The sequence below is a fragment of the Hippopotamus amphibius genome, chromosome 5 (genome assembly GCF_030028045.1).
Source record: "Hippopotamus amphibius kiboko isolate mHipAmp2 chromosome 5, mHipAmp2.hap2, whole genome shotgun sequence".
Classification (NCBI taxonomy): Eukaryota; Metazoa; Chordata; class Mammalia; order Artiodactyla; family Hippopotamidae; genus Hippopotamus; species Hippopotamus amphibius.
Window position 1 is genome coordinate 144,671,021 of NC_080190.1, and position 26,094 is coordinate 144,697,114.

A 26,094-nucleotide genomic window follows, 5' to 3' on the forward strand; every position below is an offset into this window, starting at 1 on the left:
TTATACGTGAAATGGACAAAAATTTTAATATTCATCCTCTCAATTCCCTCTCCCAATACAAACGTCAAGGGAAATCCACATGTATAAGCTTTCTAGAAATAAAATAAACCATTTGGGCATGCAGATAAAACACCAAGTTTTTACCAAGTCAGCAGACATAATTAAAGTAATCCTAATCATTTAAGGACAACAGTTGATTCCAAGTGTCTGCAGAGAAAAAAAAGTCCAGGAACATGAAAAGAAAAGAGGAAAAAAAGGAAAAGAGCAAAGATGGAGACTGGAAACTGAGTGAGTGAGAGTTAGAAAGTAGGACCTAGAGACTGAGTGTTTAGCAGGACTCCACGATCAGGAAGCCATTTCCTTGCCAGCGGTGACACAGCATAAGCAGGGCTAGCAGTTGGTTACAGCTGTAATCACCTTCCCGCTCTTCAGCGTTACTGAATGTAACCTATGGGCATTATCTCAGATATGAAATACTACCAATGAATGGGAAATTTAACCATGCACCAGAAAACACCAAAGTTTTTCCATATTACAAATATCATAATTCAAAAAGAAACATGTACTACAATGTTCACTGCAGCACTATTTACAATAGCCAGGACATGGAAGCAACCTAAACGCCCATCAACAAATGAATGAATAAAGAAGATGTGGCACATATATACAATGGAATATTACTCAGCCATAAAAAGGAACAAAATTGAGCTATTTGTAGTGAGGTGAATGGACCTAGAGTCTGTCATACAGAGTGAAGTAAATCAGAAAGAGAAAAACAAATACAAACGCATATATATGGAATCTAAGAAAATGGTACTGATGAACCTAGTGGCAGGACAGGAATAGAGCTGCAGAAGCAGAGAACGGACTTGAGGACACCAGAGGGGGGAAGAAGGGGAAGCTGGGATGAAGTGAGAGAGTAGCATTGACATATACACACTACAAATGTAAGATAGATAGCTAGTGGGAGTCTGTTACAGAGCACAGGGAGATCAGCTTGATGCTTTATGAAGACCTAAAGGGGTGGGATACGGAGGAAAAGAGGGAGGCTCAAGAGGGAGGGAATAGGGGATATATGTATACATATAGCTGATTCACTTTGTTGTACAGTGGAAACTAACACAATACTGTAAAGAAATTATACTCCAATAAAGATAAAAAATAAAAATAAAATCAAAATAAATAAATGAATAAATACACTGTAGTCTTTAACACTGCAAATGTCAGAGGCCATGCCAAGTATACGAAGGGGAACTTTGGGAGTTTGTGACCTCATGTCTTGTCAGCAGAAGTGCTATATTCTAATACCAACGAAAAATTTGGACACTTCACCACACATGCTCTTCAAGACACCTCAGGAAAATTCTTGAAAGGTTGCTGCTTCTCACTCGGTGAAAAACTTGGTAAAATTAAAAAAGTGCATGCAATTAAAGAGGAAGCCTGTGGTCCACTGGGTTTATAATATTCACCCAAAGTAATGGGACAAGGTAAGGAACTGACACCCTAAAGTTTTCTTTATTGTAAAAAGAAAATATCTACATACGACGGAACTGCTTCTGTGTATTTGCTAAATATTTCTGCATAAAATTAATGACAGCTAGAACTTTTTTTGTCCTTACTATGTGCTGGGTGCTATGTTAAGCACTTTTTAGGTATTGCTACATAATCCTCAAAATTACTCTAAGGAGGCAGGTACTCAATGTCCATTTAACAGATAGGAAAACTGAGGCCCAGAGAGGTCGAGCAACTTGAGGAAGATACACAGCCTAAACCCGAGGGTGCTATCCATTAAGTACCCTGCCTCTCTTTACATGCCTTGTGTCAAATTATAAGAAGAAAATTTTAAGGAAGAAAATTCCTGAGGAACTTTAAGAAAGCAAATTCCAGGGCCACTGGGAAAGGCAGGGGGCTAGCCCATCAATATCTATGCACATTCACATCCCACACTAGGCTGCAGGATAACTTGATAGTTAAAATTAAAAATAAAGTCACAAACAGTGAAATTACAGAAAATCTACTAGAGTCAGGAAAATAGAAATAGGTACATCAATTTTTCTAAGTTCCAGCACTTAAAGTAATTGTTTTCATTTACTTGGAATCTTGGCTTCCTAAAATGACTTCTTCTCTATAGATATGAGTAGCTTAAGTTTTACTGTACCTTTAAAACCCTAATGTTTAGAAAGAACACATAAAGCTCTTCCCATTCCTTTTTTTTTTTTTTTTTACCCCAAGCTGGGAATTACAAAGTTTTTCAAAATGTCTATCATGTACATAATTCCATAATCTCAGAAGAAAAAAAAACATACAACAGCACTAGACCATTCTACTTTTTCCACTACAGTTAGTCAACATCGGGAAATCTTCAGTACCCTCCAAACTACTTGTGTTTCCAAGGATATATTTGTTTTATATCTATTGCGTTTTCAAACAATTTCCACAGCCCAGAAAAAGCCCTTCCAACGAAAACAAATTGTCTTTTACTTATATGTATTTAAGTGCTAGAATATTTGCTTTCATAAGATTTTGGACTTGAGGTATAAATCAGTTAATCAGAATAATGCTTAAATTTAAGAAGAGTTTATACAAGAGTAAAATTCATCCTTTTGGATAATTCGTCACTTCTTTCATAGCACCAAACTAAATAGCTCCAGTTTACCTATTAAAAATTAGTAACAAATGTGTGTATATATATACTAATGAAGCAAATATGGCAAAATGGTAATTTTTTATTTTAGTCTGTGGGTATGTGGATGTTTTACTATTCTTATGTTTCTAATTATTTCCAGTTTATCAAAATTAAGAGGGAAAAATATATTTTTTTAAAGCAACAAAAGTGACAAGATGGCATTAATAAAGTCCCATTTGGAATGAACAAAGCAAAGAAATAAATTGCAAGCATGAAGAAATGAAACAGTCTCCAGGGAAAACTGCTGCCACCATCTGGTCAGTGTTGGACAGGACCTGAAACCTGGCTGGGCTGGGTAACAGGTTCCCATCTCATCACCCTCTGAGCAGGGAGGGAGGAGGGAGGGCAGTGGCATAGTACACTCTATGAGATCAGGGGGAAAAGTAGGTTATCTACAACCCCAGCACAGAAGAATCACCTGGAAAAAAAATCGGATGCTCAGCTGCCTTTTCCTGGGTTCCCTTTTACTGACTTGAACCTTCAGATTTCTTCCTGGGAGATTAATTACGGTGATGGCTACAGCAACATACCACAAATGAATCAAAAAGTGAAGAACCCTCTTACACCATAAAATCAAAACCACATGTAAGGATGTGTGCAAGAGCTGAAGAACGCCGCAGGGTTTTCGGCACTGAGCAAGCTTCCCCAGCCCCACTGCACTACAATGCCTCCAAGAGCACATTTGGTGAAGAAGAAGAAAACTCACTGAGATGTTAGCAAATCAAAATTGGTAGTTGTTTTTTTTAAGCTCATCTAAATACTAAAATAGATGCCTATTACTATAAAATAACTCTGGACGTGTGTCACTGGCAGTCACCAGGTTGAGAGTGAGCATTGCAGAAGCAGTTGGCGGGGGCGGGGGAATTAAGACTTCAAATTCTGCCCAGTTAAGATTTGGGTTGAGGGGCTCCATCTGCAGATAAAAAAAAAGGCTGCAAAGAAATTTAAGTTTTCTTTTGAACTGGCTTCTTTCGCTGGACTGAAAGTATGAGTACTGAGATGTCCAATGATTTAAAAGAAATTTTTTAAATACTACCTATCGCCTGAAAACCTTGTCAATACACATAGCAATGCACAGAGAACTATGCAAGAATGTTTCAAGAATAGTGCAGAAGAGTCCTGGTCTTATTAGGGCTGTGATTTTGAAAGGACATGTGGAACAGCAGAACTAAGTAGATTCGAATATTATCCCAGTAAATGAAGGTAGATAGGTAGTTAAGTCTCGAGAGACAAAAAGTAACATTCACGTACTCAAATTCAGTCTTTGAACATGAGGTCCAGAAAGACTCAAGGACTACAGTCACAGTGAGAGCTGATGCCCAGCCGGAAGGAACTCCAAGCCAGGACTCCTGACTCATAAGCCAGTGGTGGTTTTCTACTAAACTTTTACCAAAGAATTCAAATCACATGCACATAAGTAAGGTCTGGAAACCTATTGTTAGCATAGTGCTTATAGATAACAGCATTGCATTGTATACTTAAAATTCACTAAGGGGGCAGATCTTACATTGTGTTCTTACCACAAAATTAATAATAATAATAATCATAATAAAAGAGATGGGAGGAAACTTTGGAAGGTGATGTATATCTCTATGGCGGTGATGGTTTCACAAGAGTATACTTATCCCCAAACTCATCTAATTGTATATATTAAATATGTACAACTTTTTACATGTCAATCATATCTCAATAAAATGTGTTTTTTTTTTAGATCATATACACAACCAGGATTAAGTCAGTCAATTTACGTTTTTTTCTTTAAGTATTTTCCTTGGGCATTTCCATCCTAGTTCTTTGGTAACCTTTATCAAACTAAGCAATGTGCATGTTAAAATATTGGTTTTATATATAACTTTTAAAAAGTAAAAGTTACATGTTAATATAAAAAGGGAAATTTTAGCTTTTTCAACTGGTGAAGTATTTCTAATGTGACTCATTTTCACAGTGAAAAAACCTCTATCTAAACTGAATCAAGCAGGAATGGAATAATATAGAAAGCCAGGAAACAGAATGTATGCTGACTTAGGGTTCTAGATGAACATGTTTCTCTGAATTCATTACTTTTGGAAAGGAGACCTTTGCACTTTAGCTAGCAACATTTGGTATCTCTAAGCATGCACATTTTCTGTTCTTCACCAAAAGCAGCCAGTTTAAAAGAAAAATCTCCTTCCTTTGAGAAACTCAAACTTACCTAAGATTTGAACTTACTTCCAACAGGGATGTATTCCTCTAAAATTCATGAGAACGAATTTTTAAAAAACACTATCTCAGGGAATCTTTTAAAACCGTGAATGGAGAACTTGTTGGAGACCTAAGGTGGGAGGAACTGTGAGCAAAAAGACACACAGAGTAAGCAAGGGGGGACCTTAATCAGCAGCAGCGAACAGTCTCTGCGCGCTTGCTTGGTGCCAGGCTCTGTTCCAGGGGCTTGGCACAGACCCTCTATTTAATTCTTATAACAAAATCATTAGCTAGGTAACTACCATTATCTCCTCTTCACAAACAGCAAAAGTGAGGCAGACAGATGCGAAATAATCTGATCGATGTTACAAAGTAATTAAGAAATGGAAGAATTAGGGGTACAAAAATTTGGACCAAATGAAGAATAGAAAAATGAATTTTACTGTTGAAAGGACCCTTGGGACTATTTAGTCTAAATCTTGTATTTTAAATAGGCAGGATGTCTGGTCAAAATGGTGAATTTAAGTTCTCTCTCTCCCACACACACACACATTCTCTCTCACACACACGTGCGTGCAACACACACACAGAGTCTGTGGCAGAGCTAGTGAAGAGTCACTTGTCAGGGCTAATTCAGGTAGGGCAGAGAGCCCCCCACAGCCATTCCAGCCAGAAAGTGTGAACCTTACCAATGACTTTAGAATAAAAGTAGGAATAAAGGCCTCAGGTTCTATACATTCTAGTCTTAATTAGGGTACAAGCCTGTATACCTGAATCTTCTAATAGTTCATAAGACCTAAGCCATGATAGCCAAGAAGAGCCCTTCTCTTCTTTAAAGGGTTAAAAAAAATCCTTAATCTTTACAAAAAATCCTTCCAACAACAGTACAGTGCTACACAATGCCCTCTCTCTAGAGCCTATAGACATTTCTAGAAGGAAGGCCACCAGATCCTAACCCCAAAATAACATTTCTATCACTAGGCAAACAAAATCATCTATTGAACCTTGAACACCAAGGAATTTCACTGTATCAGTAATAAAATCAGACATTCCTTCTCAGTTGCATTAAATTCTTAAAACTTCAAATATATATTGGGCATAACCAGTAAGAAATAAAGATGAGAAATTTTCAGTATTTTCCAGTTATAGGCCAGTAACTATAAAAATGATTGGATATAGCCTAACATGTAAGCTGTTGTTATTAAATTCTTTACTTTTCATGTGAAATCACTGTGCTGCACCTTTGGTATATTTCCAAAACATCTGTGACTAAGAAATACAAGGACCACTTTATACATAGCAAATTTTATATTTAAAAGTTAGGTCTCCATTTTCATGAAATCTTTTCCTAGAGCATCATCCACTACTTGCCCTCTGAACCCAGAAGACATTTCCCATCTGTATCCTCCTTTTAGCATTCTGTCTCGAATTTCTTGTATACTGCTATTGATATTCTGCATTTATTTGTTCAAAAAAGTTTTTTCTTTGATACCCACAGTCTAAGCACTGTACTGAGCAGTAGTGATACAATGTGAACAAGGTCACCACGGCTTTGAAGTTTATGTTTCAAAAGCTCTGGCGCAGATAAGAGAGCCTGCATCAGTTAAGGCAAGAAATGCTAGCCCTTTTGGGTTTTTTTTTTCCAGCTTTATTGAGGTATAATTGACAAATTTGTAATATATTTAAAGTATACAATGTGATGATGTGATATATGTATACATGGTGAAAGGATTCCCCCCATTAAGTTAATTAAAACATCCATCATCTCACGTTTACGTTTTTCTTCTCCCTTTCTTTTTTTTGGTGAGAGCATTTAAGTTCTAGCAAATCTCAATGAGAGAGTACAGTGTTATCAACTATAGTCACATTACACATTAGACCCTTAGACCTTATTCATCTTATAACTGGAAGTTTGAATCCTTTTTAGCAACTTCTCCCTATTTCCCCCACCCCTCAGCTGCTGGCCAACCACTCACTTTTCTACTCTGTTTCTATGAGTTTGACTTTTTATTTTTTGATTCCACATGTAAGTGGAATGCAGTATTTGTCTCTGGCTGGTTGGTTCATTTCACCTTACATAATGCCCTCCAGATTCATCTATATTTTGCAAATGTCAAAGTTTCAGTGGCTTTAACACAAAAGGAGTTTTTTTCTTGCTGACACAGGGTTGTGTACAGACATGCAACAGGGAGACTTCCGCGGGGTCATTCAGGGACCTAAGCTCCATTCACCTGGTGGTCCTGCCATCCCCCAGGGCTAGATCCTCTGAACCAAGTTGGCCAACTCAAGAAGAGAGAGACTCTTGCACAGAAGATTTGTGGGGATGGGTCTAAAAGCAGTAAGAACATCCCTTCTGCATATTTTCCACGACACTCTCAGGCCCACAGCCATACGCAACTCCAGGGGAGGCTGGGAAAGAGAGCCTAGCTACTGATGCCCAAGAGCCAAAAGAAGTGGGTTTTGATGAATATGTAGTATTTGCTGCCACAGGAACAAAGAAAATTCTACTGTGTTTAAGAAATAAGTAGTTGATATAATAGAGCAGGGCTGGTGCTAGAGGGAGGAGAGCAAGACTGACGGTGGAAATACAGGGCGTCGCTTTCTCTCACTCCTTAGATTTGTGCCACAGGTGCCCCCTTGCCTCACCCTACCCTGGCCCTAATGGTTTAACTGCAGAAAACAGAGAGATGGAGAAATGTGCTGCTTTAGATACAGTTATCTGGAAAGGAGCTTGTCATGAAGAGGATGGGGAAAAGAGCTTTCTTGTCAGAATAAGCAGCAGATGCAAAGGTCCTGAGATAGGACCAAGTATAGAGAGTGTCTGAGAAATAGGAAGAGGCCAATAGGACTGAGATAACAAAAGGAGGGTTGGAGAAATAAACAGTGACCGGGTCACGCATAGCCTTTCAGGCTGAGTAAGGAGTTTGGGTTTCATTTCAGGTGCAATGGAAATCTGCTGAAGCGTCTATGTGGGCAGAATCAAATCCTCCACCTTTTGTTATATAAGCAGTTGCTCTGACCGCCCTATGGAGAATGGATCACAGGGAGATCAGATGGAAGGATATCAGTGTGGTCTGGAAGGGAGATGGTGATAACCTGGTTCACAAAATGGCAAAAGATGAGAAGAAGGATTCAAAATATACTGGAGAGATGGACAGAAATCATCGTTACTGCTGAGGGAAAAAAAAGGAATAAGGGTTTATGCAATTAAGTGGATATTAATATTCTAGGGAGCCGGCGAGGAACAAAAGAGAATGTTTTGTCAATTTAAATAGTGAGCTTCTTAAGGGTATGGGAGACGCTTCTTTCTGTTCAACAGGAGTAATCCAACAAGATTTTTTAAAATATAGTATCAAAGGCTCAAGGCAATATCCACTCCATCTCCCACCTACAGCATAAGAATCAGTACCATATTCTGGAGAACAATTGGCACTCAGATCAAAAGCTTCACCTTTCCCTTTCGGTGGTGAAGAGCATGGCTGAGTCAAAATGCCTACACTGATGCCAGCTCTACCACTTATAAGTTCTGCGACTTCGGGCAAATTATTTTCCCTCCTGTGCCTGCGATTCTTCCTTTGTAAAATGGAGAGAAAAATAGAACCTACCTCACAAAGTCATTTGAAGATTAAATAAGATAATATGTAGCATGAAGAACTGTGATTGGCACCAAGTAAGTGCTCAAGAAATATAATGATTAAAGTATGTTAATTGTTGTATCTAGTTCTGTGAATGATTCCTAAGGAAAAGAGATGTGGGAAGAGATGTACAAGAGTGTTCACAGCAGCATTATGAATACTGAAAGCTTAATATTGAGATGTTTAACTGCCTAACGATAAGGAAATGGATTTTAAAATGTCATGGTAAACAATGGCTTATGAAGCAGATATTATGTCATTAAAGTAGTTACAACTATGTGCTTTATGATGTATTGATATTACGTTTTAAAATTTTATACTTATGTACAAGGTGAGGAAACATCTAGGATAAAAATCAAAATGTTAACAGTGGTTACTGTTGAGTGGAAAGATTACTGGTAGTTTTGTTTTCTTCATTGTTTTGTTCTCTATGTTCCAAATTTCCAGCAACAAATAAATGTTGGAATCATATCCATTAAAAACTCTGCAGTTAGTGATTTTTAAATGAATGACTTTTCTGAACACAGTGTAGAGTCTTTACCACTTGTTTCCAAGACAACACACCGAAATATCTCAAGATGGGGGTTTAGTACCAAAATATATTTCAAAACTAAATGAAGAAAATGCGACATGAACTACCAGCCCTAATTAGTGGATATAGCTCATTTGTTCTTCCTTAACAAATGGTCGAAGAGGAGAAAACCATCCTCAAGAATCATCATCAGAAGCAGCTAGGTGCCTTGCCAGTTCTGTTTTCCCTGACTCGCAGTATAACCACCTTCTCCAGCTCACAATACTTTCTGCGCTCTTAAAAACATTGTGAAGGCACTTTACTCCTAAGAAAAGCGTACACCTACCAGGTTGTATTTCTCCAGCAACAGATTTGTTTTTGCGAGCCATGTACTAAATGTGTTTATATTCAAAACTTCTAGCACGCTCTTATCTACTCCTCCCAATAGACATTTGTGTGAATTAAATGTTCAATTTCACTAAATAATAAAATTATTAAATAGTCGCTATAGGTATCTTTCAACAGGTAGCACAAAAACTATACCAATGGCAACTTAGTAGCAACAAGCTAGGTTTTTAAATGGATAAAGGAAAGATTTCTGTAATTAGCAAGAACTTGCTGAGGCTAATAAGCAGGAGGAAGTTTTTTGTTTTTTTACAATTTTTACTGCCACTTCCGCACTGAAGACAAACCCTTTCTTCGGCTTCAAGTTAAAGACCGCACAGCTCCAGCTGAGCCACTGACGGGCGTGAGGCACACATCCGAAGCAGCAGCCTGCCGCTCAGGTCAAGCTTTGAGGAAACGAATCCGTCTCAGGTGACCTTACTTTTATTCTACCACATCCAGTTGATCTCCTCAAATATTTTCCTTCCTCCCCTCCCTAAGCCTTCCAGAGAGGGTTTAAGTAGCACAAAGTACTGTTTTTCTACCCAATGAGTGTCAGATTACACTAGGCTGAAGCTACTGTATGTTCACTCAGTAGCTTCTCTGAGAGCTGTTCACAGAAAACATTATCAGGAGATGTCTAATAGAATTCAGGTTTTCAGAAGGTTTGCATTTCATTCCCGTTAGCAGAAGCCAGAAAAGAGGTTTTTTTTTTTTTGGTTTTTTTTTTTGTTTTTTTTTTCATGTCATTCTACCACTAATGTTTCAGTAAGCAGAAACTGCTGGAAGACTTCACCTCCTCCATCTGACAGGCCATAGCCTGACACAAATCAAAGCTGACCCACTGGCAGCCAAACAAGCATCAACTCCCTACCCTGAAAATTACTCTGCAATTAAAGAGGAAGAATTAAGTGGATTACCTGCTCTCTAAGAACTGTTTCATAGTTAACAAAATATCTATGGTTGAAGAGGAACTGTTCTTTTTTATTGAAGAATTTCCCCTAATTGTGGAAGGAATAAAATTAGAAGAAAATTATTTTACAACCCCTAAAGAAACTGATGATTCAGACAAAGATCATTGGGAGAAACCATTACCTGAAAGGTTAATGGGAACCTCAGAATGGAGTAATCAGGCTGTTAACCATACAAACCTACTGGTCAACCTTAGCGTCACTGAGAAAGAATGGGATATTGTGTGCTTCCTGACATGTTGTAACGTGAAGTGCACAGCAGCACCTGTGAAGCGTTCTAGCCAGAAGAGTTGAACCTGAATGTAATTAAACCTTCAAGGAGAGCTTCTAGTTTACAAAAACATGGAGGAGAGAGGAAGTCAAATGATGCCCCCAAGGGAGCAAAAGGAAAAATCCAGAATGTCAGATATTCTGCAGAAAACTGATCTGATCTTTTCAATAAGTCAGTGGCATGGAAAACTGGGTGGGAAAGAAGTACTGCTCTAGAATCAAAGGAACTTGAGGGACATGCCAACCAAGTACAATGAGTGGGTGTTACGTCTATGCCAATTCATGCGTATCAGCTGTATAAAGACATTGTTGAGGCAACTGATGAGTTTGATGACAAACTGATCATGAGGTGTTACCAAGGAATAAGCAATTTTGTTAGGTATTGACATGTTAATGACATCGTGGTTTGGTAAGTAAATGTCCATATTTGTAAGAAATGCGTTCAGAAATAATGTAAAATGATGTAATAGCTGAGATTTGCTTTATAACAACACTAAAAACTTAAGAATATAAATAAATGAATCTAGTGTGGCGAAGTCTCAATATTTGTTCAGTCTGGATACTGGACAGTCATTATGCTACCCTCTCTGCTTTCGTATATGTTTGAAATTTATAACATTTAAAATGGGAGACATTTAAAAGTATGTTCTTACTAGTCCTTTATATGTAACACACAAGTATGAACAGATCCAGCTCCCTGGCAGTGCCAATATTAGATACACTACTCAAAATCAGAGCAAACTAATTTAAGACACATTGAACACCAGAAGCAATTGTACAGTAGACCATGTTGATATTTAATTACTTCACAAACAGTATTTCATAAAGGATGCTAACAGCTCTTGGAGTTCAGTAAACTTCAAAAGGAAGCCAGTTAAACAGAATTTCCAGCTTTAGCTGAATAAGAAGTCAATTTGATTCATGGATTTATTTGAAAATGTAATCAACACATTCAGTTGGTTCTTTGGATTTGTACAATTTCATGAAACTTCAGGGGCAGGAGCAGGAAGGAATTTGAGGGTCCTATTCCAAAACCTATACACTTATAAACCATGTCTAAAGCATCTCCACCCCCAGGGCTGCTGTGTACACAAGTCCAGGGGGTGCCATTAATACCATACTTTACATGCAGTACACAATCTGTATGGCTACGTACAATGCTCTAAACTGTTATTATATTTCTAACACCATTACTTTTTTTTAAATACTATTATTACGGTATAATTAATAATACTTATTTCAGAGTTGTGGAAATGAGGATTTAAAGAACCTACAGGGTCTGACATGGGTTAGGACTTATGAGTTGAATTATACCCTCCCCCCAAAAAATATATGCTGAAGTCTAATCCTCAGTACTTGTGAATATGAGTTTATTTTAAAATAGTGTCTTTGTAGCTATAATCAAGTTAACAGGGGGTCAGTAGAGCAGACCATAATCCAGTATAAGTGGTATTCTTATAAGAAGAGATGAGAGACCAACACAGAGGGCTGACAACCATGTGAAGATGAAGGCAGAGACTAGAGTTAGGCTGCCACAAACTAAGGAATATCTGGGCCCCCAGAAGCTGGAAGAGGCAAAGAAGGATTCTCCCCCGTAGTTTCAGAGGGAGCACACACCTGCTGACACCTTAATTTTGGACTTCTAGCCTCCAGAACTATGAGAAAATTAATTTCTGTTCTTTTAAGCTATCCAGTTTGTGGTACTTTGTTACAGCACCCCTAGGAAATCAAAACAGTATTATAACGTGTGCTGCCAATGACTTCTAAAAGTAATGACATCTAGAACAGAACCCTGGTGTGGGCTGAGGACCTTCCTCTGCCTCACTCTTTAATCCAGGTAAATATATCTCCTAATATAGTCAATTTCTTTTTGCAACTATATCACACTGTCACCTCAGGATGGGTCAAAAATCAAGGATAATGCCTTGTCTCCCATATCCTATTCTTCCATAGTTGGTTCCTTGATCTTAAGATCTAAACTCTATTTTTCCTGTTAAGATTTCATTCATAAATTCATCCTGCCATTCCAAGCCGTTGAGATCTTTTTGTAACCAGTCAACCAACCTTTTAAATGTTCTCAAACTTATATCATGCAAAAGTGTGGATGGCATGCCCATCTGTTTTCAACCAGATCATTAAGAAAATATTGTTCCAAACAAGGCTGAAGAGAGGGTCCTTTAATATATCAGAGGGTTCCTGCAAAGTGTACATCAATCCGTTACTCATTACTCTGTCAAATGTAATTCAAGTAACATAAGATGATATACGCACATTTCTCTACCTGTTCCAAAAGAATTTTGAAGCCTATAATGCTTTCATAATGCAAAGAATTATTATTAATGAATTTCTGTCCAATGCTTCATCTTCGTCTAGTAACCCCATTAAAAAAAGCAAAATATTTGCATGGCATAACCCATGCTGGTTATAGTTGCATTGAAATCTAACTTTCAATAAAACATTCTTGAAACTGACATCAGGTCATGTAAGAATTGAGATCTTTCTTTCCTAAGAATTCAGATTAAACTTCAAAATGTATAATATTATTTATTATTGAAATTTAGAATGAAGACTCAGAGGCATGTGATGCAGAATCTAAAGAAGTAATTTTGTTTAGTGTCCTCTATTTAGGAAAGACGCTATTTAGGTCTTATTTGAGTTGAATAATGGTCAACACAAATTTCTATTTAAGTACCTATTACATGCCAGATGCACTGCAGATGTGCTCATCATGGCTCTTATGGTGTAAGTGGCCCTACGAGGTTTCTCTACACTCAATACAGCCACTGGCTTTACAACTTTAAGAGATACCCTCTGCTGTTGGGAAAGGGCAATTGCCAATGGCTCAGGGCATCAAGAAACGGTCTTTTACATGAATGGTTTCTTAAATATAAGCCATAATCTTCCTCCCTATGTGCCTCCTTCATTTTGCCTTAATCCCCAAATGAAGAATAAATCACATCCTTTTTCCACAAGACAGGCCTCAAGTCCTGGAAAGGAGTGATCTTGTTCCTCCTCTTTCTTCCTCTCCCTAGGTCCAGGCTCTCCCCATTTCTTCAAAACTCTCTCTCAGAATTCAACAAAAAAGATGACTACTCAAAGCCTGCCAAAGCCTTTAGAAGTTATTATTCACTTTTAGTCACTTTCAAGTCAAAATCATGTTAAGATCACCCACGGCAGCTGCGAAGAACTAATTATTTGTACTTCTACGTACAGAAACAATTAAATTGCACAAAATTCATAACTTTGGACAATCAATTTTCAAGGGACAATTGTTAAGCCCTAGATCAATTTTCAGGATAGTATCATTTAAAGGGAGGGTGACAAAGAAATCTTTCATAATTGACAGACTCAGTCAAGAATCACATCAGCCACTACATGACTTATTGACCACCAGGAGTGGTGTGAATGGCTTCCCGAGCTCCACAGTAAACTAACCTCAACCCACTAATCATACTTCTGGGAACCACTTCTGTCCACTATCAAACAACATTTGGTTTTTCAAATTAGTCTCCTATCCCTAACAAAGTTTCTCTAAAATACTAAGCAGATGGAAGGACACTAACCACAAGGTATCTTTCATGAATAGAAGGAATGCTTTGGATAGGACAGCTCTGATTTCTCTCTAAGCATCAGAAGACAGACACCCAGATCCTTGGATCAATAGAAAAGTGTAAACTAGTTTGCTCTTTCTATTCACTCAACCTACAGCTGTTCTCTGCCATGTCTTCATACTGACTTAGAGCTCAGAACTAATACCCAGGAGTCCCTCAAAATTTCCTATAAACCTGACCTTTAAACACACATACATACATACATTTCCAAAGAAGTAACCTCTAAAACATCATCAAGAAGCCAGTGTCAAAAATTAGAATTTTTACAAAATATTCTTCCACCTACAAGAACTACTCAGAGGACAAGTCAAAGACTAGGACTGTCTTAATTTATATTTAAGGATGGTCACCTGGGAGGCCCAGGTACAATTTTTCCCCTTCTACTGGGGTCATTCAGTGCAGAGTCTTCAAAGACCAGTTATAGCAGTGAAAGATCTGATAACAAGGAACACCATGGTTACTCCAAAGGGGAAGAAGGGTGTGATGGGCACACATGTCCCTTGGTCATGGAAATATTAACCCCACTATGACTCAACTTGAAACCTAGTCCTGAGGGAAAAAAAAAAAAAAAAACCAGCAGCATGATAAACTACATAGGAAAGTTAATGAAGATATGAAGATATAGCACAAATCTCTTCAACATTAAAAGCCAGCTTTTTGTTTGTTTTGTTTTTGACTGCAACTTGTGGCTTGCGGGATCTTACTTCCCCGACCCCAACCAGGGATTGAACCCGAGCCACCACAGTGAAAGTGCTCAGTCCTAATCACTGGACCATCGGGGAATGCCCCAAAGCCTACTTTTAACTACAAAAAAAAAGAGGCGTTCAAACACAGGGTGTAAGGTGATCAACAACGAGGAGCTAGAGAATTTTTAAATCCTATGTCAGACTTTACAGTAAATGAAGGAGAAAGAACCTAACAAAAAAATTAAACTTTGGATTTTCGAGACAAGATCAGACAATTTTTACCATTCTCAGAGAGTTACAAGGTGATAGCTCCATTGAATGAAATGGGTCTCTACATAAAGATTAAAGAATTTGGCAAACAATTGGGACGTATTAACTTGGAGTCATTTGGTCAACTCCAAATTTACCAATTGCTTAAATTTTTAGGCATGAACTTTACAGAAAACATTCTTAAAACAAAACAAAACAAAACAAATGTTTTCCAAAGTGGCTGTAGAAGCTCCAGGTTAACACAGTCTCTAGCTTTAACATCTTGCCTCAGATACTAAACTATGAGGTTGGTTAAGTTTGCCTTTTGGCGAGAAGGTCTTGTCAAAAGGAGACTAGGGACCAAAATCAGAAACTCTCAGTAAAACCGAAAGCTCTGTTTACTGGTTCCTTTCCCCTCCCGCTGCATGAGAATGTCAAATTATTCACAGCATCAGTCTTACTGGAAAGAGTAGAACAGGTTTACCACCTGAACCTATCAGGCAGAGCAAGGAAAGGACAAAACCTACAGAACATCAGAGAACAAAGCACGAGGAAAAGAATGCGCAGTGCGCCCTCTATCGGTCTGCGTGTTTTAATTGCTGAATGGCTGGTTGCATTGCTGAATCCAGCGATAGGTCAAAGAGTAAAGCCATCACGGCAGAAAAATTCCAAGTGTGTCGACCCAGCGGCAAGCACGTAGTAGAAGCCCACTTGGCCAGAACTGAAGAGTGCTCAACCTGGTTCTGACCAGCCTGTGAACTGGCAGCGTGATACATGCAAACTCCATCAATGTCTGCACTGCACATCATCAGCTGGAGAATTGCAACACTGACTTCTAAAACTTTATATTACTGTCTTGTTAATGTGATAAAAATTAGACCCTATAAGGGTTTCAACAGAACCCCTTATTCTGTCTATTTTGTACTTTCATAAACATTTTAGGGAAATAGAGAGAATTTAACAACTATTGCCTTTGAAAGGGATTATTTAGCCAAGTGATTATTTACTGCAATGAGTCTTGAGATAGTGTTTCCAGCGTGTCCTCATATTGTGACGTAAACACATGGCAAATAACTGGAAACCCACACATAAAAACTAAACTTTTAGGAAACAAATGCCTATGTCAATTTGACAACACAATTGACATCGTGTTCATTAACAAGGTCTACCTCTTATTTCTTTAACCATCTTTCTGTTGAAAGCAAGATGAACCATGGCCACTTTAAGACTTCAGTGAAAGCTCTAGATCTTCTCTTTATACTCTAAAAAGAAACAGAAAACGTTTTGCTTCTCATTTCAGGAGACTCACAAAAACCCTGGACCCATCTCTGGACCCCAAGTTAAGAAGCCCTGCTCAAAAGAAATGTGCAGAGCCAGCTAACTGTTCTTAATATTCTTCAGCAGGTGATGGAAATTGGATGGTTTTAAGTAAGTTGTAAAGGTTTTCCCCAAATGACTAAATAAGGGAGAGAATTACCTGTAATTAGTGTCTCTACATTTTAATAGTAAAAGTATTCACTAGCTTTTCTCTAACCTTGACTGGCTATTCTGATCATAGGATGGTGTTATGACACATATGTGTATATATAAAATACATGTATACACACCTACAAACACATATTGTGATACACAAATGCATGAGAACACCCCCACAGACACACATATTTGTTCTGGCTACTGGAATACCAGAAATAAAAGAAGTTCCTGTAATTCATATGCAATAATAAAGATAAAAACATTAGCAGCACATGTATGCAAGTTTTGTTTTGTTTTTACCAGATCACAGTTACTCCACCCCCTCAGCCTTCAGTTCCTTAATACCAGTTACTTTCATGGCATAATGAATTATAGGAAGTTCTGGGGCTCAGTAAAATCCTGAGTCCAAAGAACTTTTGAATGGGCTCAAGGGTCAGTTCTTCTTTTAAAGTGAACACTTATGTTCAAAGTGTACTGTGTACAGGAAATGTCAGTGAATTCAGAAGGGTTGGACTCTCATTCTAGCTTTAGGAGCTCACCTTCTTTATTAGGTAAACCAGTCTCACCTCCTTCAAAGGGTAGTGAGATGTCAGTGCTCTCCTGGAAGGCCCTGTACAAAACACTATGTAGTCTATTCGCACCTACAGAAGAACTTGCTCTAAAATACACACATACACACCTGTGTCTCTCTCATAGGTATGTCTACATAGCTATATTTATTATTCTAAAGTCATAAATATAGGATTGAATGTTTGCCTGCACTAATTTATTTGTTATTAATATGATTGCCTTCTAAGAAGATAAATAGTACTTTTTCTTCTAAATAATTATTCATATAGACAAAGTGTTTAGGGATGAAAATCCCTTATTGGCCCTTTATTTAGAAGAATCTGTTTCTTTTAGATATAGGTGACTCCCATAAAGTTTCCCCTCCCCTGCCCCCAAATCACCCATCATTTGGGATACGCTATCAAATAATCAACAGATATATGAATGCACACACAAGCACTAGTGTACTCTGAAATTCTGAGGATTATCAGACTTCAGAATAAGGCTAGGCTGCGGATGCTTTCACAAGGCAGTGCTGTGCATCTTTAAACTCTAAAGAATAGTAAATAATGAAATTATACCTATTATCTAATTATTCATTCAAACTTCACCTATGGGCAAAGAACTTTGAATTTAAAAGAAAAACATTTCTCATTAAGTAATTAGCATTATTTTAAGGGCAAACAACAAAATCTCATCATGAATGACTTTTTGTTCAGCCACAACTTGTGGAGGAAGCACTCTATTTGGCCTGGTTTGGGGAGTATTAAGATGAATATGCCAAAGTTCTGCCCTAGAGAAGCTTAAAATATAGTAAAGATGACACATGTGGCAAAGTAACCAGAATAAAAGAGGAAATGAGAGTCCTTTAGGAGTAGCATGAAAAGTTAAGAAAGCTTTTAGGGAAAATTCCAGGAAGGCTTCATAGAGGTAGTGACATTTTATTAAGCTGGGCACTGCCACATACTCAACAACACGAAAACATGAAAACATAATGGTATGGTTGGAAATGAAATAATCTGGTATAGCTTAAGCATATAGTGCTTTCGCGGTGGTGGAGGGTTGGAATCAGGCTGACGTCAGATGGTAGAGCATCCTTGAAGGTAAAGTGAAAGAAGCTGGAATTTATTCTGCAGTCAATATGGAGAGCTGAGAGGTTTCAGGTTTATCAGCAGAGAAGTAACGTGATCAGATCTGTGGATCACATTGAGAAAAATTCAATGTGGCAGCATTGTAAATGATGGAGTGAGGAAGAAGTGGATGATGGGAGATGTCAGTGAGAATATAAGCTAGGAATTACCTTTGGGAATGGAAACAACATTTCTGATACCAAGACTGAATGAACCAATAAAAGAGACAAGAGGAAAGTCAAAGACTATAGCGAGGCTTCCAGCCTTAACACACAGAAACCCATGAACAGAAAAAAGAAACACAGGTAGAGGAACACATTTGGGAGAGGGCATAGAAGAGGAAATGAATTGTTAAGACTGAGTGTGCGTGGAACTGAATATCTATCCATGTAAGAGGGTGCACGAAATATCTATCCATATGGCAGCAGTTGGGATGTCAGAGAGCAACAGAAGCTCAAAAAGAATGGGGGATGGAGTTGAAGGACTTTACATGGAAAAGGCAGTTAAGGATACAGGGATGAATAAGATCCCCCAAGGGAAAGGATAAAGGTAAAGAAATAGTAACCTACACCTCCTCTGAATGAGGGGACCAAAGAAGAAAAATGCACAGAATATAGGAGGTGAAACTAGACAGCAGTGTCACTAGCCAAGTGAAGAGACGTTCTTTGGAAAGGAGTGATCCTCTCAGTGACGGGAGGCCTGTAACGACATTGGCAGGGTTGGCATTGAGGTGAGTATTGAGCATGGATGACCATTAAAAAAAACCCTTTCAATACATCGGTGGAGGTATAAGCCAGATTGTGACAGACTGAAGAGTGAGTAGATGAAAGAGGAGAATCAGGCAAAACAAGGGTGGAAGTGAAGAAAAAGACTGGAAAGTAACAGGAGAAAGAAGGAAATTAAGAATTTTAGCATGAGTGGGATAGCAGCATGCTTGAAAAGAGGGTGACTGATCCCAAAGGGTCCTAGAGGAGAGAAGGGTAGGTGGGGGGGTGGGCCTTGAAAAGAACAAGAACATCGTATCCTTACCCATTCCCTCTCCTAGTCCTCAGCCTCCTCCCCTACCCCTTTCCTCTGTCCCCTGTCCCTCTGTCGTCCTGAGAAAAAGAAGAAAAATAGGAAAGGTAGTAAAAATCCTTTTTAGTTACAAAAACCCAGTCCTCCACAGTCATGCCATCCCCCTCTCCACACACAACTATATACACACATACTTATATGCATGTAAGTAGATATGCCTTTCCTATCATATAATTAGATATTACCTATGTACTTTATTAACGAGTGCCTTCCATATGTACTCCAGCTAAAATTGTGAAAATTTATAAATGACATGAAACACTGTTTTTAGCTAATGGTCACTCTTTGATTGTGGCAGATAATGGGAAAAAAAATTATGAACCTCATGACCTTTTGAAAAAAAATTTTTTAATTTTTATCCCAGAGTTTACCACCTCCTTTTAACAGGGTGGTTCTCAAGTATTATATCAAATGATTTGTCTGTCATCTATTTCTGGAACTTAGGAGGGGTAAGAGTGCTTATTTCCAAGGGAAAAAAAAAAAGGTTCAAAAGGCAGTCAGTTGGAAGAAAAGAAGCAAAAACTAGCCTGGGTGATCTATAAACTGGCCAGTTAGTCTCTGAATAAATCAAGAGGTGGCTTTGCATTAAGAAATTAGAAGTGTCATTTCCAACTTGTGATTTCTGCAAACACTGGGTTCCACCCAAGCTGGATTTATAAACAGATAATGAAAGCCAGAATTAAGTGGAGGCCTGAGGAAATGTCACCTATTCTGAATCACTTTCAAATTTCAGGAGTGGAATAAGATGTTGGTTGGAGCATAGAAACTTTATAACTTTTGTGCACTGGTAAGATACTGGCCAGAAAAACTCAGAATTATGCTGAAAGAAAAGCCCATTAACAAAAGAACAAAAGAAAAGAAAGAATATATTTATCCTGCAAAGTTAAACATCACATGAGCTTCTCTGAAACACTCTGGAACTTAAAAAAGCAGGCATACAAAATTTATTTCGAAGCTTTTAAGTGTATGTTAATATGTTCCATGTGCCATTTTGTATTTTGAAAAAGTACTGTGAAAAATAAGCTACCTTTAAAAGTACTTGTAAAACTTGTAAATATCTCCACATCCCTTCATTCAATTTTTGAAAATACAAACTAATTCAGCCGTATAAGGTTTAAGAGGAAATGTGGGGTTGTTTGGTTTTTTGTTTTTTTTTTTAAACCATCTAAGGTTGCCAGAAACATACCACACTATTTGTGATAAACATTTGTTTCATGGAAGCCAAATCTAATCGTAGGAAAATGAGCGGTTATGGAGGGAGAAGTTGAGGCTTCTGTAGGGAACAGGCTACAGCAGGAAACACTTGTCATACCACGCCCCCTACCATCAGACCACCAGAAACACAATTACATGTCTGGGAGCCTTGCTGCTTTTAAAAAGAGTTTCATCAAGAAGTTTCCATAAATCCCTGGTAAATTTGTGACTAGGCATATCAACAGAATGAAAGAGATGTAAAATGAAATCACTATATACTAAGCTCAAGAAATCCCAGAAGACCTTAATAAAGTTACGATTTGTCATTCCACCTTTCAGTAATTCAGCCTGAAATGTGGCTTGCAACCATTCCAAAAACTAAAACAAATAACCCAGTTTACCATAGAAATAAATCGTAAGAGGTCCCAAGACAGATACAGACTGTAGGGGTTAACAGTAGCTAATAATGACTATGTTTATGAAGAGGACTGGAGGGTGAGGGGTTCTGACTGTTACCACGTAGACAAAACATGAGTTGTCAATCAGCTTTTCAAAATGTTGGCATGTGTCTCCTCTCTACAAGATATTCGTTCTCACTATTGTGTTTGTGCCTTACTTCCAAATGTATTGCTGCTGGGTCCCAGTAGTGATTATCAAATGCATTTTTACTGTATGATTTTGTTTTCTAAATCAGCAGACAAAAAGACTAGTAGGTGGCTAGTGTTGTTTATGATGGTCTCCCCATACAAAGTTTTATCTGACACTCTAGTCTCTAATCCTCTGGCCATAGTTTGAAATAAAGCACAGAGTTAAATGATATATTTGCTCTCTATTCCAGACTGGATGCAATTGATTTTAACTGACTAAATTATCTGATCTCTGCCAAGAATTTTATTTCATTAAGAAAATGATATTATAGAGCATCTGAGATCATAGAGCAGACTAAACATAATGCCAAAGGAGTTCTGAGAATGCTCCACAGTGAAGGTTTGATTATTTGCAGATGGAATATGAAAAAAAGAAAAAGAATCAGATCCCAGGCATAGCCTAACCAATCCTGGTATCACTGCTGCCGACATCGAAGCACAAAGCCAAGAAAATAACTGATCTTCTAAGCCACACCACCTTTTTTTTAAGGTACCAATCACTTTTCTTCCTAGAAAGTAATACTTAACTGCCACTATCCAAAACAAACGGAAAAGGGGAAATGTTGGTACCACAATAGGCTCTAGCATGTCAACTGTCACTGCTGACATGATTTGGCTAGTAGTCAAGCATTCACCAAGGAACTAATTTAAATCAATCTCCTTTGGGAAAGCCAATGGTTTGGTATGCACAACAATTGGTGTAAGATCAATCAGTGGATATGAGATCAATTAAAACCAGCTTAAGCCTGTGAAGAGGGACAATTCACACAACCTGAGTTAGATCTCTATTCATTTCAGTACTCTCACAATGCAATCCTTAAGCTTCCTTGCAAAGCAGAAAAGCTACTATCACCCTATACTGTCTAGCCAGCCCTTTAAGTAGTTCCACTTTTAATTAAAAACACAGTACACCCTTTGTTGGTACAGATAGTGTGGTCACTTTTAAGGACTGCAGTTATTTTAGCCAGAAGCTTGAGATTTGGGAAGGGACATCTGTTAAGGAAACACACACACTGATATAATTTTTTTTCTTTACAACCTCACCAGTTTACATGTACTTGAAAGCATTGGAATTTTATTAAATTGAAAAGTTTGTCTGGCAAAAGTTACTACTGCACGCTTTAGAACTGGGTTTCTAAACGTTAGCACTTGGGGATTCGGTGGTAACTGCCATGAGATTTTGCTAAAGCAGCTTTGAAACAAATAGGTTTTGTGTCAGATACCTAAAGAGGCACAAGCAGAGCTGTGGAGATGGCACTGTGAAGAAAAGCATGCAGTATCGCTTCTGGCCGCAGGAGTGCTGTAATGTCATGCTCCACCAAAGAGCATCTCCGCATTAAGTTCTACTAAAGCAACATACTTGATTCTTCCCAGTTCAACCACAATGGGGCAGGCAGTGAGGATCAGAAAGACATCGCTGAATTAGCAAGTCATCTAATAAACAAGAACTTGGCGAAGGATGTTAGATATTTCTGTATTTTGAACATTTTAAGCACGTTAGCCTTTCCAACCAAATAGACTGCAACTTCTACTTGGGGGCGGGAAGGGGGGTGTGTAGAGAAGCCTCTCCAAACACTTTGATCACAGTATAATCAAAAATTGCCAGCGCTACCAAGTGATAACTGGAAAGAAAATACTGGGGTGGAGAAAGGAGGCAGAAGGGAGGTGAAGGAGATGGAAAGGGACTTTTGCAAGACTGTCTATACCACACTTTCATGGCCTCTGGGAAGAAATTCCTCCCTAGTACATTTACTCAGAAAAACTTCTGAAAATAAGCATTTTCCAAATGTCAGAAATGAGAGACAAAGAGAGTAAAGAGAAATGGGGACTAGAGAAAGGGGTATCCTTCTTATAAACTACAGATCCATAGTTTCAGCTGGAGAGCAGAGGCGGCGGAAATCGCACACCAGCCTTTATCCTGAGCTCTGCCCTCAGGCCGGCCAACCTTCAGCCCTGCGGGTAGGTGAGAACAGCTTAACGACGTCCTAAAAAGCTTTGAAAAATTAGGGCGCAGAAAGCTCTCTCCAAAATCTGGATACAGGACTGGAGATTCCATAAAACGAGTTGTAAACCACATCACAGGTCGTGTGAGACGTCCATATCCCAGAAGAATCAAAATCTGTTAACCTCAAGACAAATTCTAATTGCACAAAAGTCCAAATTGCTAGACCAAGACGAATAAACTCTAAGGAGCTGCTATACACCTTCCGTGAGGCTGTAATGCAAGGTGGGGATGCATGTGTTGGGGGCGGGGGGATGTTGCGGTTTGCGTTTAAATCCTTCAGAAGACTTAATTGTGTTTAACGGCCCTTCCTCTAAAATGCAGTTAGATTAGCCGCAGCCGCAGCAGGACTAGGAGAAAGAAATACGTGCGCACTAAATCTGCAGGAAAGCTAGCTCTCTGAAACCTTTCTGGAGGCTTCCACCCGCCTCCCCACAGCGCACACAGGTGATCGAGAGGGAGGGGGCGGTTAAAAAGCCGCAAGTGAGTTTCATTGCGTACCAGAATCTCCCTCAGAAATAGCTGCTTTTGAGGGAAGTAAACCGAGAGGGGAAAGTCGGGCCTGTCGCCAAAACATCACTCTGCAAGCGAGCTTTCCCCCCAAAAAACCTGTGCACGAGTTGCTGCTCAGTGTACTAAGTTCAGTACGTCATCCCATCTAGTCTTAGGGTCCAGAAAAAGACATCAATGTTGCTGTTTTCCTGGAAATGCAGGTCCTCCACATCGACTTGGTATCCCTCCCCAACTCTCTCGCTCGTGCTCTCTTATCCCACACGCGCGCGCAGACACGCAGACACACACACACACACACAAGTAGTAGGCCGTGTCCAAAGGGATCTGAGGTCATGATTTGGGGAGCACGTGGGTGATGAATGTAGAGAAAGATGAGCTGCAGGAGAGATAGTTGAGAGGACTAAGAAAAGAAAAAGACAAAAAGAACAAGCAAAAGGATGCCAGATTAAAAGAGAGAGAGAGACCGAAAGAGAGAAGAGTTCAGAAGTAGAAGCTCGGCAGTTAACGTGGGTACAGACCGCACCACTTAGCCCTGAACGCCCACAGGATGCCCGGCTCGCCGCGCCTTCTGAGGACAGAAAAGACAGCGTTCGGCAGAGCTCCGGGGACCGGAAAGTGGGGAGCGGTGGCGCGCAAGGGCGGGGGGTGGAGGGTACGGTCCTGCCCACCTGAGCCCCGGAGCGAGTGCCGCCACCCGCGCCTCCTCCCCCGACCCCACGCTCCTCCGGCAGAGTAGGACCCACCTCTCTTACTACGTCTCCATCGATTGCCTTGGCAGTGGCTGTAATCCATACAGTTCAGGATGATGAGGGCAAAGGAGAAGAGACGAAACTGCATCTGGGCGGTCGGGCAGGGGAGAGACGCCTCTCAAAGTCGGGGAACTGGAGGGTTCATCCGAGGAGCCAGCGCCACCCGCGCGGCTGGGGAAGACGCCGAGGGGGAGTCGCCGCTAGCCCGGTGGCCCTCACTGGTCAGTTCGGCGCAATCAGCATCTCTCCGCCTCGAACCTGAGAGACGAGGAGGAGAAGCCGGGTGGAGAGAGGCCCAGGGAGGCAGCTGCCTCTTCACGCGTCCCAATTTAAGAAGGGGAGGGAGGGGGGAAGCGAACCCACTGCCTGGCAAGAGCCACGAAGCAGCTTAACCCCGAGCGCACAGCTGCCGGCAACTTGGAGAGGAAGGTGATTACAATCAGTGAATTAGCAACCTCTGTGGACCTATAGGCTCCTACCCGAGGGAAAGGACGTTGCGCGGGCGCTCCGGAAAAAGAAAAGAGCTCCACAGTTTCCGAGGGTGCAGGGTTAAAGGGGCGCTTTTCAGTCCTTTGGTCCCGCAGTGGGGTACCCAAGCGCCCTGGCCGCGGCGGCCAGGCGCGAGTCGCCTACCGTGAGCACTTACGTCTCAGGCTGTGCGGCGTGCCTAGGCTCGGCGCTCCATCCCGGGCTCGGGAAGCCAGACGCCTCGCTAGCACGTGGGCTGGGGAAAAGTTTGCTGACACCGCCGGGAGCACGGACCAGCTTTGGGATCCCGGCGGCTGCCGCGGGTTCGAAGTGCGTGGAGGGTCCTCTGGACTGACCGCGCCTAGCAGGAGCGCGCCGGGGCGGGCGGGTCCGCAGCCTCTGGGATGCTGCGTCCCCGCCGGTGAGTGCGATCCTCCGGCGAGGGTCACGCCCGCTCTCACTCTGAGTCCGTATGCAATTGTGCGGTTTCTAGAGCTCACTTCACAGCTAAGGTTTCTCCGTTTCCAAGCTGTGGGAGTCAGAACGCTCCCGGGAGGCCGGAGGGATGGCGAACGCACTCTCCGATGGAGATGCAGCCGGGCTGAGGCTCGGGATGCTTCTATAAGTAGGTGGTGCTGTGGTCCAAGACAACTAAGTCAGGGCTGCCTCGGAGTTCCTGGGTCCTAAAGCCAGAACCTCTCCGGTTTCCCTGAGGTCCTAAAGAGCGCTGATAGCCTCCAGAGAGCCTAACCCCAGGCGAATCCCCCCTAGGCTTTCCTGGAGTGGGTGGCTAAAATGAAGAGCAGCTGAGGTGGAGGCGTCCCCCGGAACTGGGCCGGCCCGACAGCCCAGCTGTCTTCACCCTCAAGGAGTCTTCTCTGGTGCTTCGGGGTCGGTTGCAACCTCAGCGCCGACCTTCCAGCAGGAAGAGCTGACTGATGCCTTCTCTAAGACCTTCCTTTCCGAACTCCCGGCCGGGACGGCTGCTTCTAAAGCGGAGTTTAAACTCGAGCCGCATCCCGAAAGATGGCACACCTCTGCCACTCTTAAATTTAAGTCTTGGCTTTGTTTTATAGGAAGATCTGTTAGCACGGCTGACACTAAA

At 40.3% G+C, this 26,094-nt stretch overlaps 1 protein-coding gene across 2 annotated transcripts in view; it reads right to left on the minus strand.

Moving 5' to 3' along the window:
* The window catches only part of RSPO2 (R-spondin 2), a 147,105-nt gene extending 121,463 nt beyond the window's left edge, over positions 1-25,642 (minus strand). The window contains exons 1-2 of one of the 2 annotated variants that reach the window (XM_057736320.1): positions 25,168-25,642; positions 24,516-24,779 (exon numbers count right to left, since the gene is read on the minus strand). In XM_057736320.1, coding sequence (XP_057592303.1) covers positions 24,516-24,609 — 94 coding nt within the window. In that variant the 5' untranslated portion in view covers positions 24,610-24,779; positions 25,168-25,642. Of the gene's footprint in view, positions 1-24,515; positions 24,780-25,167 lie in introns of those variants that run through there. The other variant, XM_057736321.1, reaches the window with a different exon arrangement.
* Between the last annotated feature and the right edge of the window lie 452 nt (positions 25,643-26,094).